This window comes from Pelodiscus sinensis, chromosome 17 (assembly GCF_049634645.1).
Source record: "Pelodiscus sinensis isolate JC-2024 chromosome 17, ASM4963464v1, whole genome shotgun sequence".
Classification (NCBI taxonomy): Eukaryota; Metazoa; Chordata; order Testudines; family Trionychidae; genus Pelodiscus; species Pelodiscus sinensis.
The window spans coordinates 24,843,429-24,862,667 of record NC_134727.1 but is presented as its reverse complement, the minus strand read 5'-3'; the positions used below and the strand labels follow the sequence as shown (position 1 = coordinate 24,862,667).

General features: G+C 46.8%; 1 protein-coding gene across 2 annotated transcripts in view; it reads right to left on the bottom strand.

Moving 5' to 3' along the window:
• Positions 1–14,926, bottom strand: part of KIF3A (kinesin family member 3A) — a 42,579-nt gene extending 27,653 nt beyond the window's left edge. For both annotated transcript variants that reach the window (XM_075900347.1, XM_075900348.1), the window contains exons 1-6: positions 14,764–14,926; positions 8,344–8,626; positions 4,828–4,972; positions 4,447–4,531; positions 2,069–2,174; positions 303–442 (exon numbers count right to left, since the gene is read on the bottom strand). In XM_075900347.1, the coding sequence (XP_075756462.1) occupies positions 303–442; positions 2,069–2,174; positions 4,447–4,531; positions 4,828–4,972; positions 8,344–8,626; positions 14,764–14,769 (765 nt within the window). In that variant the 5' untranslated portion in view covers positions 14,770–14,926. The remainder of the gene's footprint in view (positions 1–302; positions 443–2,068; positions 2,175–4,446; positions 4,532–4,827; positions 4,973–8,343; positions 8,627–14,763) is intronic.
• Positions 14,927–19,239: the final 4,313 nt, after the last annotated feature.

Genomic DNA, 19,239 nt, shown 5'->3' with positions numbered 1-19,239 from the left:
TAATTGTACCTTTTGTTCTCCTTGATTATTCCCTCTATTAGGAAAGTTACACATGTCTAAGGAAAACCCCAGTCCTGGAATTCATTTTACTCAGGCAGATTTATGCATCCAGGCACAATTGCATTGATTTAAGTGTGGTCCCACAGGAGTCTGTACCCACTGAATCACTTACTGGATCAGGGCTTTACACTGTAAGCTCTCTGAGGTAAGTGCGATACCTTTTGCCCATCTTGCAAAGGGTCCAGCATAACAAATAACCATCCACAAATAGCATTTTGTTAGATCTGAAGGTTACTACTTACTGCTAGATCTACAAGGTGCAGCTTGCCCATACGAACATGCATGTTTCCATCAACACCCTTCTCGCTGCACTCAATGGTAATAGTGAAGATGGCATGGGAACGGGAACTGTGTTCATTCATATTAGTGGCACCAACAGAACCTTTAGTTAAGAGATCAAAAAACACAAGAATTAACAATGAACAGTATGATAAAGTAGTCCTTAAGCTGAAAACAAAGAGGCCACTAAACAGTTATCATATCACAACGATTTATAATATTATTTAATATAGCTGAATACATAGTTGTTGTTTACATTCTGAAAGTGATAATATCTAATAATTAGTATGGAGTAATTATCCCAGCTATAACACCCAATATTTTGCAGGTTTTCTGATACTGCTAATAAATGGGATTCATCTCCCTCAGATGCTGTTGTCAAGGTTTTTTTCTGGTGCTTGAAAGTGCAGCATTCATCTGCAGACATGAAACTTGAAAAAACAGGTAGAAGTTTTATTTCTACTTGTGTCCCTGAATGTCTTTCAATCCCAAAAGGCACCAGGCAACGGCCCACCCATTCATCTACTTTGCAAATACAACTGACTCATCAAAGACTACAACTGTAAGACATGTGATGTTCAGTACCCAATAGTTTCAGACCCCATTAATCCTTGCTGACTGAACTGCATTTAAGAGTATTAAAATTTTGCAGTTTTCACTGTATAAGTAAGACCTCTATCGTCTGGACTTCTGCAGTCTGGCAACATCTGTTATCCAACATCCCCATGAGTGCTCCCAGGATGAAGCACTCACGTGGAAAAGCTGGTCCCACACTCAGCAACTCCTTCCCTCTCTAGAGCTTCATTCACTGTGTTCAAGTTCAGGGAGAGAGGGGGAAGAGCAGGGACAAGGGATGCTCACGGGAAAAGGCAGGGTAGCTGCAGAGCTCTCACAGGGCTGCCATCTCGGTTCCTAGTTGCAGCGCTCTGAGCACCCTCACCGCTTCTCCCCCCCCCCCCAAAAGGTCCCCTTTCCAATTCCCGCTTGGTTAATGCCAGCCCCTCTACTGCTGCCAGAGTGGAGCCCTGCAGCCAGTAGCAGCCGCAGAGGAGCCAGCATTGACCTCTACTGGTCTGGAAGATTCCCTGGTTCGGGACCAGTCAGATACTGAGGGTGCTGCACAAGGGATGTACAACCTGTTTTGGCAGGGACAATCACTAAAACTTGCTTGATTTGTACATTAACATAGAATATTTCATTCAGAAAGTGTCCTGGATATTAAAACGAACTGCTTTGTTGCTCTGAGAAAACATGAAATCGCATCACCAGTTTATAGCACTACAGAGCACAACACTGGTCTAAAGCATGTTCATCTGAGCAAAGGCAAGAGGAAGAAAAGGAGAATGACTGTGAGCAAGTACAAGACCAACTAGGAATCTCAGTGATCCCCTCTTTTACTTTACTGTATTCTCACCGCTTCAGTTACAGCACTTTCAAAGCCCCACTTTCACCCTCTCAACTTCAGCACTATCAAGACTCCACACTGGAACAAGTCTTGCAGACAGTATAGCATCTGTCCAACCTTCACTGGCTGCCCCTGAATCACCGGAGTTATCAAGGAGACACCTCTTAATGCTTGGCTGAAAGCACCATGCCAGAAGAGCTTCTAGACCAGAAGTGAAAAACATTCTCTGTTCTCCAAGTCAGCTGTCTACATGACAATGCATTGTGCTACAGTACCCTGTGCTCTGGACAAGAGTTTAGAACCCTAATAGTAAGTGGTACTTACGGTTTTTGTGGCCTAGAGTCATGATTCTGTCCATATCATCTGCATTGTTTACAACATAAGCTGAAAGATCTTTAATATAAACTCCCACGTCAGGTCTCTCTTTAACCTAAATAAGGAACACATTTGATTGAGCACTTCCAAGAAGCATACAGCAGTTATAACATAACATACTAGTGCACTTCTATTTCTAGACGCATACCTTCTATTCTACCCAAGCATGATTTATCAGACTAAACAGGCTTAGGGATCAAGAGCAGTGTTCCCTTTAAGCTCCCTATGGCTGGGAGAGACTGGCTGCCCTGTCCTCAGCAGAGAGCTGCTGCTGTTGCTGAGGGAGAAGTGCCGCTTCCCCAGCCAGGCAGCTCCGAGCATGAGCATTAAGCAGCTGCGAGGCTATGCTGCCATGCAGCTTAGAGGGAACACTGATCAAGAGTTTTGCAGGATGGCATTCCTCTTGCAAGGCAAATCAAATGGAAGGAACACAAATCAAGAGGAAGCCTCAAATCTCCAGATAAACTGTAAAGAGGGATTCAAGAGGGAAGCTGACATGTGGCACACTCAATCTTACTGGGAACCACAATTCTCTCTCTCTCTGTTTCCTATGAAGCAGTTTGCCAGACTGGAATTAGAGAGACATAAAAGCCTGTGTTTAAGAGGCCAAGAAATCCCTCGGTCTCATCAACTGTTTCCTAGTCCGAGGAACCACTGAGAATTTCTGAAGTATTTAATGAAGTGATTTGTCCATCTCTTATTTCTTCTCTCTAGAGAAGTATTTCAAGGCATTGCTACAATATCTGGAGTGAACCCCACTGGCCACTATTGTGTACAGATGTCCACATCTTTTTCCCAGAAACAGTTATCAAGTCAGCGGAAGAGCAATAGTTTAACGCAGGGGTGGGGGGCACTTCACAAATTTTGGAAGTTATTGTGGGCCGCCCCAGAAGGGGCAAGGCCTCGGGTGAAAGGGTGGAGCCAGGAGACTTCAGATGCTCTCCTGCCCCTGAATGGCTTGGGGTGGGGGAGCGGGTGATGTCTTTGCCCCCCACTTCATCCCCACCCTGCCAGGTGCGACCGGCACCTAGAGAACAGCTAGTAGCTCCCTCTAGGCACCACGCATCCCTAGTGGTGTGAGGATACTGTGCTCTCTCCCTGTTCCCAGGGCAGTCACGGCCCGGGGAGCGTGTGAAGTCTTTGAGAGGAAGAGAAAGAGGGAGGGAAGGAAGGAGAAAGGAAGGTGGGGGGAGGGCAGAAGGACTTTAGGGAAATATTCTCTGTCTTTTATCCCTCCAGGGACCCAAAGCATACAGTCCTGACTAGGGGACCACCAGCAGCACAGCAGCTGCATCAGGAGGGGCCAGAGGGAGGCTTTCCCCTCAGTTCGGGAGGCGTGGCACCTCGCCTCCCAACGGCTGGCAAGGGTCTGGGGACGGGGGAGCGCCAAAGTCTCTCATTCCCTTGCTCGCCCCTCCCTGCCAGGGCACACAGGTCTCCTCCCCCTGTCAGGGAAGGAGACATCACCCTCCCCTCCTCATCCCCAGGTATCAATTGGCCTGGGGGTGGGGGGAGCAGCAAGGCAACCATGGACCAGATCAACTGGCTTGGCAGGCCAGATCCAGTCTGTAGAAGTTGTCTTGCTCACCCCTAGTTTAAGGTATGGAGATCCACAGACTCTGTCTCAGGGGTCCATTGTTATCACAGAACAATGTTTTTCAACCCAGAGTTGGCAGACCCACTGGGATCTGAAGACTATAGCTAAGATTTCTACCAGTGTTTGCACCTCCATTAGACATTTTTTAGGGGACCACACATGAAAAAAGGTTGAAAACCACTGGCACAGAACCATACTAAATATGCCACCTTGCAAACTGTTGCTACTATATCAGGTTCATAACTCACTGAGCTTTCTACAGATAGTCTGTCAGGGCAGCTCCTAAAAGTCTTTGGGGAGATCATAAACCTGTGGAAAAATTTGCCATAAAAGTTGGAGAAATTTCCCTAGATGAACCATACCAAAAGCATCTGCGTAAAGGACAAATGCACTTTGACCACTGAGTTCTTTTGATAGCAATACAGGTGTTGAATAGAATACTTTTTTTTATTCTGTTTTTAATATTTTCAGCTATTTTCCCCCTAGATTCTCCAGCTGTGAATTAGTCTACAGTGTGAGGGGAAATAATATTACATTATTAGACATAAAGGGTAAGTGAGAAGCAGAAATGACAAAGTTGATAATGGCAATGGTAACCTTTGGTGCTAAGGATACCTTTTCTCCCCCTTCCAAGATCCGCCTGCTCTTTTTTTATACTCAATTCTTCTTGAGGAGACAATTTTTTAAATTTAAAATGCAAAACGTCAGTGATTCAAAACATTCTCCTCACCTCTAGCCTCTGTGTCTGGTCTTTTCCAAGCAGGTCACGCACTTCTTCATTGTAAATTTCCAAGTAAGACACTCGAACCAAAAATCTAAAATTAAAAATTTCATTTATAAACTGAAACATTTGTTAAAAGGTACCTGTTTTCATCTCTGTGTCCAAATAAAATATGGCGTGTACTGATACAAACTGACAGTTTCCTAACTCATAAACAAAGAAGTACTTAAACTTAATAGGTGAAATCCTAGCCACAACAAAGTCAATAGCAAAACTTCCACTGACTTTAACAGGGTCAAGATTTTACTCAAGATGCTTGAAATCTTGTGCTTCAATCTATTGCTTGTCTTAGGGATCCAAGTGAGAGGAAAAGAAAAGTAATTAGTTTACCTTGTATCCCCTTCTGCCTTTGCAATGTGACCAAATATATGGGCAAATGAATTGGGGATGATTCCTCTAAGCTCAGGAACAGCTCGGACGCCTTCCATGGTAAAAGTTTTCCCTGTGCCAGTCTGTCCATATGCAAAGATGGTGCCTGCAGAACAAGAAAAAACCACCATCAATGATGAATTAGCCTTTCCAATACACACTATAGAGGCCTAGAGGAAACATTGATGTTTAGTCTTTGCAAACAGAGTCAACATTGATGCAGAAATACAGAGCTGCGCAAGCTTTGCTTCTGCCTGCTTGAAACGAAGGGTCTTTTGAGAACTGGGACATGAGTGCCAAGACAAAATTCCTTGTGTACCACGCAGAGGTTGTTCCAACACGGCTGTACACATGTGAAACCTGGACAACATATAAGCATCACCTGAAGGCACTTAAACAATATCATCAACGCTGCCTCAGGAGAATCCTAAATATCCCTTGGGAGGGCAGGCACACGAACATTAGCATCCTGGAAGAGTCAAACATGACCAACATTGAAGCTATCATCATCTACTAACAACTTTGTTGGATTGGTCACTTGGTCCGGAAGCCTCATCAGCGCCTCCAAAAACAGATTCTGCTTTCCAAGCTGAAGGAAGGACAGTGGAGCACTAGGAGCCAGAGGAAATAATTTAAGGACATGCTGAAGGCAAACATGAAAAAAAATGTGGTATCGGTGTTGACACTTGGGAGAACCTTGCCCGGGACCATTCCCAGTGGAGAGCAGTAATCCATGAGAGAATGGCGCAATTTGAGAGGTCCTGCTGCAGCACAGACGAGAAGAGGCGGAGAAGAGAGCGGCAAAAACTGCCTTGCATCCTTCCAATAGCCACCAGCACTTACTCCTCCTGCAATAAGACCTGCGGCTCCAGAATCAGACGGGTCAGCCATCAACAGATCCACAAATAGGAGGGTGACAAGAAGACGTCCTACTCATTATTGAGTAACCACCAAGATAAGTCTTTGTAAACAGAGTTGAACTACTGCTTATCGTTCTTGCAAAAAGTCTGGTAAAGTTGTACTGCGAGGTTCTAAAATTACTACGTGTGTTATTTCAGACAAGCACAACAACTGTTCTAGGAACACATCTCACACAAGCAGTCAAAACTAGGCCAATCAATAATGTGTTATATTAACAGGGACAATATCCAAAATGTAGAATGAACGACTTTGTTCGGGCATGTTTACTCATTTCCTTTAATCTACTGTTTTATAAAATTTATTTCAATCTTTGTCTTGTACAAAGGCAAAGAAGAGTAACTAACTAGACACAGGTAGTTCATGTTCCAGAATATGTACATACCTGTTAAGACAGGCAAAAGGAAGAAACATAAGATTATTTTTAAAATGGTAACTGACTATACAGTGGTGACAGCCTGTCGGAGGGCACTCCCCAGGGTGGGATCAGCCACTCAACCACATTTGTAGCCGCCTCAAATTGATTCAGCACAGGCCACATTCCATATACAGGCATAGCACAAAACAGGATATAGATTTTAAGAATCAGTTGCAATTTAGACTACATCACCAGTCAGTTTCTCCTTCACTTCTATCAGAAAGACTTACCAGACTGCAAAAAATAAGTTTGGCTCTTAAGTCAGGTTTATGCTTTGCTGCAGCTACAAACAAAAAACCAAAAACCCAACCTCTAGCCAAAAACAGATACAGGCAGTCCCCGAGTTATGCGAATCCGACTTATGTCGGATCCGCAGTTACGAACAGGGTTTGCTGCCCATCTCCCTGGTCTGCTGGAGACCAGCAGACCAGGGAGACGGGAAGCAAAGCCTCTGAGGACGCCGGCAGCGGGACAGCCGCGGCGCGTCTGGGCTGTCCACTGCCCGCGTGCTCCGCGGCTTTGCTCCACGTCTCCCCAGACCAGGGAGATGGGGAGCAAAGCCGGGGAGCACGCGGGCAGCGGACAGCCCAGACGCGCCGCGGCTGTCCCGCTGCCGGCGTCCTCAGAGGCTTTGCTCCCCGTCTCCCTGGTCTGCTGGTCTCCAGCAGACCAGGGAGACGGGGAGCAAAGCCGCGGAGCACGCGGGCAACGGACGGCCCAGACGCGCCGCGGCTGTCCCGCTGCCAGCGTGTTCTGCGGCTTTGTTCCCCGTCTCCCTGGTCTGCTGGAGACCAACAGACCAGGGAGATGGGGAGCAAAGCGGAGCAAAGCCGCGGAGCACGCGGGCAGCAGGATAGCCGCGGCGCGTCTGGGCTGTCCCGCTGCCCCCGTGCTCCGTGGCTTTGCTCCGGACGCCTGTGGTACAGCAGCTGGGGCACTGCTGGTTGGTCCCGTAGCACCGCTCTGGGCGCTACTGGACCAAGCCGGCAGCACCCCAGCTGCTCTGCCCCAGGCGTCCTGATTCAGCCGCTGCTGGTCAGTTTCAGCAGCGGCTGACTTGGGGACGCCTGGGGCAGAGCAGCTTGGGTGCTGCTGGGTTGGTCCAGTAGCGCCAAGGAGCGGCGCTACTGGAGCAAACCAGCAGCACCCAAGCTGCTCTGCCCCAGGCGTCCCCAAGTCAGCCGCTGCTGAAACTGACCAGCGCTGACTACAGGAAGCCCGAGGCAGAGTTGCTCTGCCCCGGGCTTCCTGGAATCAGCCGCTGATCAGTTTCAGCAGCAGCTGACTTGGGGATACCTGGGGTTCTTAAGTTGAATCTGTATGTAAGAACTGGCGTCCAGATTCAGCCTGTTGAAACTCTGCCTTGGGCTTCCTGTAGTCAGCCGCTGGTCAGTTTCAGCAGCGGCTGAATCTGGATGCCAGTTCCGACTTACATACAGATTCAACTTAAGAACAAACCTACAGTCCCTATCTTGTACGTAACCCGGGGACTGCCTGTACTTAATTCTGGTCTAATATCTGGATCTGCTTTATACATAGCCTTAACAAAACTTTTGCACTGGCATTTAAATATCAGGGAACTTCCCATATTTTACATCTACACTTATTCGAATATAAGTGAATTATTTCATCTTGATCTTAAAAATCTTTGCAACTACTATTATTTATAACTGTCCATTTGGAAACATTAATCTATTTCCTTACCAACATTTTTCTGCCATTATACATACATGCCAAGTTGTTACTGCAGAATTACTCATACATGAAGGGATAATTATATTTTACAAGAAAAAAAGTACTCATGAATCTGGTTTTGCTAAAAAGATAAATTATATGTCCTTTACAAATAGAAAAAAATAGTTGAGAAGTTTGGCCCCCTAACCTTGCCAATACCTGATGCTTACAACATAACTGATAGTTATTAGTTACCAATTATAAAATCACAACTCACAGGCAATAGGAAACAGAATTGTGAATATTCTTATTGGACATTCTATTTTAAGTAAAAAAGGATACAGCTGACAATAAGAATGATATGTTGCTAGCACCTGCAGTCTTTCTTCAGATAAACTCCCACTAAAAACAAATGGAATTTTGATAGTATAAGTGATCATTAATTTTTAGGACAGTAAAAGACTTACCATTGTACCCTTCCAGAACAGAGTCAATAATTGGTCTCGCAGTTAAGTTATAGACATCAAGCTGTTTACTCTCTTGTCCAAAAACTGTATCAAATGTAAATGTCTTTGGAGGTTCGTTGGAAGAGTCTGTTTTATGAACAGTAATGGTTCCCCTCATTTCATCAACGTTAACTGCCATCTTGTAGCACATTGCTTTCTCTCTTTCATTGAAAGGTCGGCATCGGACGACAACCTTGACATTATCACAGCTCTCAGGCTTGTCTGGCTTCTCAGATTTGTTGATCTACATACATGAAAACCAAATAAACATCTTCAAGAGTTACAGTGTAAGACTTACAGATGTGCTTAAATGTACACACTGAATAATTCCATTGCCTATATTTAAGTACATGTAAAAAGTGTTCAGAACAGGACATATTTACAACTGCAGCTAAGAGAATAAAGTGCAACAAAGAAATAACTGGATTACAGTACACATAAAATTCTACTTTATTAGTCATTCAAGATTTGTGAATTTCATCAAGTTATTCATTGTTTGCATACTGTTGTTGAAAATATGTGATCATTTGAAAACATGGGCACCCTTAGGCTTAGTTACAATGATACTAGGGATGTGAAAGTAACTATGTACACAGTTAACAGATGAGCCTGGTTACATGCAGGTTACATGCAGGCTCCCCTTTTCTCTCCCCCTTCCTATGCTGCTGTCTCTTAAAAACAGCTCCCTGTGCACACCAGCTCCTGCAGAGCCGCCTGCCTCCCCACACTGCTGCCTCAGTATCAGAGGCAGCAAGGGGGTCGGGGAAAGCACAAGCTGCTGCTGGGAGGAGCCATCTTAAAAATCGGTTCCTCCCAGCACCATCTGTCAGAGGCAGCAGTGCGAGAAGGGGGTCTTAAGAGGCTTCCACAAAGCAGCCTCTGCCTGTAGGCAGAGGCTGCTCTGCATCCCACAGAGCAGCTCCTATCCACATCTGTCAGGTCAGGCCATGAACAGAGGTTGTTCTGGCAGCAGCCCCTGCCTGCAGGGGGTCCCAGTTCCCTGTTGGGAACCCTTGCGGACAGGGGCTGTTAGACCCGGTGCAAGCAAAGGACTGAGCAAGCCCAACTCAGTCCCAGCTCATGCCAGATCCAGGACCTACCCCTGCTGAGGCTCTTCAGTTTAAATGTAGTAGGAACTGGGCTCCCTGGCCGCCTTGTTCTTACTATATTTAAGCTGTAGAACTGCAGCGGGGGTAACTCCTGGAGGCTTCCTTCCTTATCGACTAATTGTGTAGTCAATCTGTAAGTCAATAAAAATTCTATCAACTACACAATTAGCTATTTACTCGCTTCCTAACATCCCTACATGTAACCGCTGGGAAATTTTTTCAGTGGTTACACAATCACTTAACTAAACGCACTTTAACATCCCTCACTGATACTGTGTTTACTCTCTGATTAGAAGATGTAGGTAAGTAATGAACACAAACTGCAAATTTTATAATCAAATATACCGCTAAACATTTTTTTTGAACAGTCAAGCTAAATTCACATTTTGCAACTACGTACACAATTAACATGTGTAAACTTGATCATGCCTTGAATTTCAGATATAGAAGGGTCATGAACACAATCAAACAGAAGTTTTTTTGAAGTCAAGTGAATGCTTGCAAAACATCTGAATATGCACTTTCCTCATCTCTACTTCAAGTGTGACTTGGAGCACCATATTCAGGGTATTGTGTCTTTTACATACTTCTGAAATACATGAAACTTTTCTATTCTGACATCAAGTATTTCAAAATAAGAATTCTAAGCCAACGGTAACACACCTTCAGATTGAACATTGGGTATAAAAGAGTCTATCACTCACTTTAAAACTTACAATTACACAGTCAATGCTAAAAAAACACTACCAATTGATGCTACAGAGATTGTTAACTATCAGCCAGCATCTAACTTTTGCTGAATAAGCTGATAAGGATGTTAGCATTTGGATACTGGGTTTGTTGCTTGTTTTTGCTACCAGTCAGCAGCCAATATTCTGCATTGCTGTCAAGCTTTAAGCCAGAGCACTACTGAGGCAGCATTTGTTCTGCTGGTAAATGGGCTCCTCCAGCCCACAGAAAGAGAAGTATATATACTTATCCTGTTGAATGGAAAATCAATTATTGTTCCATCATAGGACCAGCATTCCAAGCCTCAGAGCCCCTGAAGTAAAAGACACTCTCTCATACGGTGAATTGTAATGTGCAACAGTTCCTCCCAGGGACAATAAATTTCGAGTACAGGCAGTCCCCGGGTTACGTACAAGATAGGGACTGTAGGTTTGTTCTTAAGTTGAATCTGTATGTAAGTCGGAACTGGCATCCAGATTCAGCCGCTGCTGAAACTGATCAGTTTCAACAGTGGCTGAATCTGGACGCCAGTTCCGACTTACATACAGATTCAACTTAAGAACCCCAGGCGTCCCCAAGTCAGCTGCTGCTGAAACTGATCAGCAGCTGATTCCAGGAAGCCCGGGGCAGAGCAACTCTGACAGAGGCAGCAAGGGTGGGGGGAGTGAATAGTCGACTAGCCTGTCAACTATCCAATAAGCATTTGCTTATTGGATAGTCGACTAGTCATTCACGTCCCTAGTTCCTCCATCTCCAAAGTCCTCACCTGCCTCACTCTACAAGACTCAATCTCTTCCCCGATTCTCAACATCTTTAAGAAGTCAATGGGAGAGCTAGTTAAATAGCACTGGCTAAAGTGCCAGCAGCTCAAAGCAAACAACTAGCTTTATGCCTTCTTTATACCAATGTCCAGCTGCAATCAACATCCAGATGAAGAACAAATGGCTAAAGCTGAACCCAGTAAGGCTAAGAAAGAAGGAAATAGCTTTAAAATAACTTTATTCCTGTATAACATTCCCTACCCAGCCGAAAGCACGTGCCCTCAGATTATTAAATTGGAACAATGAAACCACTAACCAATAAGGGAAGAGTAAGACAACATAGCATCCTAAGCAGCTAAAGCCACCCTATGGATGGAGGTAACTTCCACAAGAGATAAGAATGACCAGGAAACTCAGCAGTCTGAATTAAACATTCTCAACACTAGAACCTATTACAAAAATACTATTAAAAATACTCATATGATACTCATGTTACTTGTTTTATAAGTTGGAAAGAGAAAGACTGCATTGTATTCTGAAATAATTGTGGAAAAACTCACATGACAAGGAATCTTATAAGTAGACAGATCAAAAATGTATTACCAAATACTAAACCCTAGTAAGAGGCACAGGGTGGGCACATGTCATAGTTACTTTTTATTATAAACGGCAGTTCAGAGTCAGCAGAGAAGTCTAAAATCAACAAAGCTAAAAAGTTGCAGACCCTCTGTTTGCAACCCAGTCACAAAGAGAATCCTTATTATTTAACTGAACCATTGCTATTAGACAATGGAAGGTAGGGATGTTAGCCCAGGCTTATCAGTTAATCCTAACTGTTACATGCACCCTCACTTGCTGCCTATGACGCAGAGGCAGCGGGAGAGAGGGGGAGGCAGGAGCTGGTGCCCAGGAGCTGATGCCCCCGCATGCCAGCTCCCACGGAGCCACCTCCCCACGCTGCCCACCTCCCACAGAGGCAGCAGTGCCTGCCCTCCACGCTGCTGCCTCTGATAGAGAAGCAGAGTGGGGGGTGGAGGAGCAGGCAGGAGCTGGCATCCATGGGAAGATGCCACCTGCCCACTGTGCTGCTGCCTCTCTATCAGAGGCAGCAGGGGCGCATTGGGGGTGAGGCAGGTGAGAGCCGGTGCTCACCTGCCCCCCACGTGTAAACATATAACCACTACAAATTTTAGCAGTTACATCTTTACACAAATACAGGATTATTACATCCCTAGTGCTAAGTACTGTAGATCAGTAGTTCTCTGCTACACTGAATACCATGTACAGGCAGTCCCCGAGTTACGCAGATCCGACTTATGTCGGATCCACAGTTACGAACGGGAATTTCTTGCCCCGGAGGACTGGAGCGGCGGGACGCCTGGTCCCACCGCCCGCCTCCTCCGGGGTGAGAAAAGCTGCTCCCCATCTCCCTGGTCTGCTGGGGGAGCCAGCAGACCAGGGAGACGCGGAGCAATGCGGCGGAGGACCCGGGCCGGACCTGCGGCACTTCCAGCTGATCTGGAAGCGCCACGGGTCCGGCCCCGGGTCCTCCGCCGCTTTGCTCAGCGTCTCCCTGGTCTGCAGACCAAGGAGATGCTGAGCAAAGCGGCGGAGGACCCAGGTCCGGACCCGCGGCGCTGATCTGGAAGCGCCGTGGTCCGGCCCGGGTCCTCCGCCGCTTTGCTCCATGTCTCCCTGGTCTGCTGGGGGGGGGGGGGAGGGGGAACGCAGCTAGTGCCCCCCCCCAGCAGACCAGGGAGACGTAGAGCAAAACCCGGGGCCTGTGGTAGAGCAGGTGGGGCGCTGCCAGTTGGTCCCGCAGCACCGCTCCTTGGCGCTACTGGACCAACCCGGCAGCACCCCAGCTGCTCTGCCCCAGGAGTCCTGATTCAGCCGCTGATGATGAGTTTCAGCAGCGGCTGAATCAGGACGCCTGGGGCAGAGCAGCTGGGGTGCTGCTGGGTTGGTCCAGTAGCGCCGAGGAGCGGCCGCGCTACTGGACCAACCCAGCAGCACCCAAGCTGCTCTGCCCCAGGCGTCCCCAAGTCAGCCACTGCTGAAACTGACCAGCGCTGACTACAGGAAGCCGGAGGCAGAGTTGCTCTGCCCCGGGCTTCCTGGAATCAGCTGCTGATCAGTTTCAGCAGCAGCTGACTTGGGGACGCCTGGGGTTCTTAAGCTGAATCTGTATGTAAGTCGGAACTGGCGTCCAGATTCAGCCGCTGTTGAAACTGATCAGTTTCAGCAGCGGCTGAATCTGGATGCCAGTTCCGACTTACATACAGATTCAACTTAAGAACAAACCTACAGTCCCTATCTTGTACGTAACCCGGGGACTGCCTGTATTCCGAAATACCTTGAATTCTCTAGCTCCTTAAAATTAACAAAAATAATTCTGTGACTTGTTAAGATTTCACTCTACAAAGAAAAATTCATTGTGAAGCATACACCAGACAGCATATCGGGCACCAACAGCCTGGCTGCATAGAATACCAAAAACACCTGTCAAAAGGTATTGGAAAGCCACATGTTTTGGGCCTAGAAAGCATATTACTTAAAAAACCCAAAATGCCACTCGCTCAAAAATAGCCTTCTCCCCATTACAAGCTCAGGCTGATGGTGCACAATGTTTAGGATGAATGTGCACAATGTTTAGGATGAATAATAGAGATCACAGTGTGTTGCACTGAAATATGTATGCTCTAAAATCCATTACAGGAAAATAGTATTTGCCATACTAGATATGAAACACTGGCTCAGGAAGCCTACTACCTAGCAACTACCCAATGCTTTGGAAGGCAAGAAAACTCTAGACTTTCACAGTACACCTCTATTTGAGGTGTCAAAGAAATTCCCTTTCTGAACTCCTCAATGACCAGTTTATGCACTGAACTGTGAGATTTGTTTGCATACAAAACTATTAGTAAAAACCAGCTAAATGCAGCAGCTGGCATGGAAGAACTTAGCTACAAAACAAGTAATAGTAGGATACTGCCCAAGTCATCCACCATCCTCCAGGCCTATCCATAAGAGCACCTTGCCTGTTTATAAATACACCTGTCTTAAGTGCCTGTGTCAAACTGCAACCACGGCCTTTGTCTAGCACCCCTCTGCACCTCCCTTCTCTTAGGTCCCAGGACTCAGCAACACTCTGGGCCACTCTGTAGACCCCCTACCACACCTAATCAACACCTGCCTACATCACGAACTCTAGGCCCACCACCCCAAACCTAAGGGCTCCAAAGCCATCCTGCATCATGAGCCTAGACTCAGAGCATCCCACACCCGCTACCCAGAGATGGGCACTTCACCGGGGCCCCTCTTCATCCTTCACCTCCCTGAGTGCTAATCCCACTGCATCCCACCTGTGCCCTGCACTCCATCCCCCACTGCCAGGCCTGGACCAAGGTGCCCCAGGACCATCATCCCCCCGTGCCAGGCCCATGATCCAAGACCCCTTCTCCCCAGCCCAGCCCCCCACCCAAACGCCATACTCCCGCCCCACAGCCAGGCCCATGATCTCAGACCCCCGCTCCCCGCCCCAGGGTCCCCCTGAACCGCTCACTCCACCCCCCGAGCCAGGCCCACGATCTCAGACTCCAGCCCCAGGGGACCCCCGAACCCCGGCGCTCCCCCGCTCCCGGCCCAGGGCCCCCCTCGCCCCACTCCCCCGAGCCAGGTCCCCACACAGGCCCGGGGCTCCCAGGCCCCGCGCCACCCTAGCAACGGCACAACGCTCCGTAGCGAGGGGGAAGGCGGGAGCGAGGGCGCGGGATCCTCACCGGCATCCTGAGCGAGTCACTGCGGGGCGGCCCCGGGCCGCACCCAGCGCCTCCGCCCGCGGGGGATGGGCGGGCTCCGCGAACCCCGAACCCGCTACAGTGTAACAATAACAGGGGCGCTAGTGCCGCGGCGCCTGCTCCTCCTGGCCCCACCTCCGCGCCCGAGTGACAGGGCGCTCGGCCAACCTCTGCGCCATGCGGAGGCGGCTTCACCAATGGGCTGAGAGATAGGGCGGGACACAGTTACTCCCGCGCAGCCATTGGGACAGAGCGCCAGCCAATGAGCGGTGAGGCAGGGGGGTGGGCGAAGCGGCTTCACTGCAGCAGCCGCGCCCGCTGTGCCGCGCGGTCACTCTGGCGAGGTCGCGGGCGTGGGTCTGGCTCAGGCTGGGGCACGCGCGACGCCGGAGCAGAAGCTGGTCCCCAAAGCAGCAACATGGAGCAGCTCTTGTTGTCACCCTATTGCATCGTTAATAATAGTCCCTGCTAATTAACTTGTCATCGGCACTTACAGGGCGTCTCGTCCAGAGAGCTCCCCCGTGCTCTGCCCAGTTCAGGAGCTGATCCTTGCAGTCGGATCTGCTCAGGTGTACTCCTGGCAGCCACGAGTCCAGCAAAGGGGCCGGAATCTGGCATCATCTGGCCCGCTCAGGAGTCACTGGTTTAGACACCTTGCTTCTACCTTAGCTGCCTGACCCAGAGACAGGCCTGGCTGGAGCAGCAGCTAGTTTCTGGCTGTTCTGTCAGGTGGCCTCTTTGGGGCTTTTGCCAACTTCCCAACATGAAAGCAAGTTACTTTAATCAAGGCAGAGCATGAGGTACACAGAATCAAGGAGTTATAGTAGCCAATTCTCTGATGGCCTCCTCCTCTCTGCTGCAAGGCGCTGACCTTTTGGCAGTAGGAAGCATATTAATTTGAGAAAAAAAATCTCTACTTAATCAAGGGTGACTGTTAATGGTCACCATAGCTGGGCTATTAGTATATTTGGTAGAAGGCTCTGGTGTAATTATAGATACACTATGACATGTTCCAATAGGAGGAGTTATTATGCAACACAGTGAAAGGGGTTGGTCCTGTAAGGTGCTGAGTGCCTTTATGCTTGCTCAACACAAAATCAAGCCTGGTCTCTTCCTCACAGAAATATTTCTATTGACTTTAGTGGGGCTTACTCACTGGAGTAAGATGAACAAACATTGAGACCAATTTCCTCTTACAAAAGCCATTGTGAAAGATGAGAACATAGTATTTTAATATTGAGGAACATATCTTGGTAGTGGGAGCTGAGAAGAAATAATTCATAGGCTGCACAGTACCCCTAAAACAGCAAAACCCCTCCTGTGGTTTTACCCCACAGTTCCTAAAACCCACTCCACATAAAGAAATGCATCTGATTCTTCTCCAGTCTCCTCCCATCCTTTCCCCAAAATCAGTATGAATTTCCTCCTGTGGGCCATGTCTGCAAAGCAAATCCCCAGTGTACTTTTTGGGAGTCCTGTATCATCTGTAGGAGTAGAACTATACTATGTATAACTAGAAGGACCACCATTACTGTCCCAATGGGCAACTTGGTCAGTCACAGAGAGAGAGAAGTATAGATGGAGAGACAGCCTCTGATCGCATACTCTACAAAAACATCAATATCAGAAGAAGAAAGAAGGTGCAGTGATATCTAAAACATTTAGCAACTGTGCACATATGTCCTCAGGTTATATAAGGAAGTGAAAATATGGAAGGGATCAAAACTAAGTTTTTATAAGAGAATGGGTTAGATACCTAATATTATACAACATGCAATTATCTTGTAGCACATGCATGGGAACTTACACATAATTACAGGAGTATGTTCCATTTCCTCAGACCCACAGGCGGTGTCAAAAGTGAGTCAGAAAGGTGAGAACTAGGCAGTAAGTAAAACTATCTCTTTATAACTATTTTTCCTTATGTACATAGTACCACAATGGTATACTGCACTTTACAGCATGCAAAATCCTAAACTAATGGAGACATTTAGACCTCTTCTCCAAGAGTTTTTAACCTAAAGGTAAAAAGAGGTTTAAATGCAATGAACAGACAGAATGGTGCATGGGTGTTTCCACAGAGCAGTGGGGCTTTGAAAGGGTATGGCATATATCAGCTGGGGGTCTACTCCATATGAAAGTGCTGCATAAAAGAATCCAAAATTAGGCATGGAGGAAAAAGACAAGGGAAGCAGTCAGGGGAGAGGCTTGAATAGAACAAAAGGAGCAGGAGGGAATGTAGGAGGAGAGACAGGCAATAGCAGATTTACACAGAGCTATGAGAATGAAGAAGAGACGTTTGGACTGTCTTATGAGAAGCCAGGGCAAAAATCCAATTCCTACAAACCTTAACTAGCAAGCAGGAAAACTGCCCCAAGCAGCAGCATTTTGGCTGGTGCTATAGAAGAAATTGCACAAACGTACATTAGGGAAGGACTCTGAAAGAAGTTGTTGTAGTTAAAACAGTATAACAATTACAATATGATGGGGACTAATTTAGCTACAGCCACTCAAGAGTGAGATCTTGGAATCATTGTGCATAGTTCTCTGAAAACATCCACTCACTCTAAAGCAGCAGACAAAAAAGCAAATAGAAAGTTAGGAGTCATTAAAAAAAGGATAGAGAATAAGTCAGAAAATATCTTAATGCCTCTATGTAAAACTATGATACACCCACATCTTGAATACTGTGTAAAGATGTGGTCGCCTCATCTCAAAAAAAGATATATTGTCATTGGAAGAGGTTCAGAAAAGGGCAACAACAATGATTAGGGTATTGGGAGGGGTCCCATATGAAGAGAGATTAAAAAGACTTGGGCTACGTCTAGATTGCATCCCTTTTTCGTAAAAGGGATGCAAATTAGACGTATCACAATTGCTAATGAAGCGGGGATTTAAATCTCCCCCGCTTCATTAGCATAAAAATGGCTGCCGCTTTTTTTCGGCACAGAGCTTTGCCGGAAAAAAGCGCCAGTCTAGACGCTGATCTTGCGGAAAATAAAACCTTTTCCGAAAGATCCTTTATCCCTTATTTTAAGAGGGATAAGGGATCTTTCGGCAAAGGCTTTATTTTCCGAAAGATCCATGTCTAGACTGGCGCTTTTTTCCGGCAAAGCTCCGAGCCGAAAAAAAGCGGCAGCCATTTTTATGCTAATGAAGCGGGGGAGATTTAAATCCCCGCTTCATTAGCAATTGCGATATGTCTAATTTGCATCCCTTTTCCGAAAAAGGGATGCAAGCTAGACGTAGCCTTGGACTTTTCAGCTTAGAAAAGAGGAGATTATGGGGGGAACATGATAGAGGTCTATAATATCATGACTGGTGTGGGAAAAGTGAATAAGAAAAAGTTATTTACTTATTCCCACAGTATAAGAACTAGGGGTCACCAAATGAAATTAATAGGCAGCAGGTTGAAAACAAACAAATGGAAGTTTTTCTCCACTGCACAGTCAACCTGTGGAACTCCTTTCCAGAGGATGTGATGAAGGCTAGGACTTTAACAGGGTTCAAAAAAGAGATAGATAGCTTCATGGAGGTTAGGTCCATCAATGGCTATTAGCCAGGATGGGAAGGAATGGTGTCGCTAGCCTCTGTTTCTCTGGAGGTGGGTGACAGGGGAGGGATCACGTGAGGATTACCTGTTGTGTTCCCTCCCTCTGGAGCATGTTATTGACCCCCATTGGCAGACAGTATACTGGGTTGGATGGATCTTTGGTCTGACCCAGTATGGCCGTTCTTATGTTCTTATGTAACAGTAGTCAGGGCAAGGTAAAGCAAGGCAAGGGGGACAGATTCTGGAGACACTCTAAAGGAAGAAAATGTAGGAAATGAAGCCCAATCTTGCATTTCTTCTTCTGTCAAAACATCAAGGCTGTGTCTACATTGGCATCCCTTTCCGGAAAAGGGATGCTAATGAGACACTTCGGAATTGCAAATCCGCGGGGGATTTAAATATCCCCCGCGGCATTTGCATTTACATGGCTGCCGCTTTTTTCCGGCTCGGGGTTTTTGCCGGAGAAAAGCGCCAGTGTAGACGCGATTTTCCAGAAAATAAGCCCTTTTCCGGAGGATCCCTTATTCCTACTTTCAATCCCCCGTGGATTTGCAATTCCGAAGTGTCTCATTAGCATCCCTTTTCCGGAAAGGGATGCCAATGGAGACACAGCCCAAGTGATTTCAATGAGAGCAAAATACTGCCCTATGATAGCTACTGGATAGATTCAGCCACCCCTACTCACAAAGAGTGTAACTTTGCAATCATTTGGCTTACTTGTAGCATAAGGAACTAGCCAATCCAAGCAAACAATTTGGCCCTGAATGTGTGGGAAATAATTTAAAATATTTATTATCATATAGGTCTTGCCTTTTCTTTCTTTTTTGCTGAACATGTTCTCCATTCATATAACTCAAAGTTTCAGTCACCACCATAATCGATGTTCTACACCAGTGGTTTTCAGT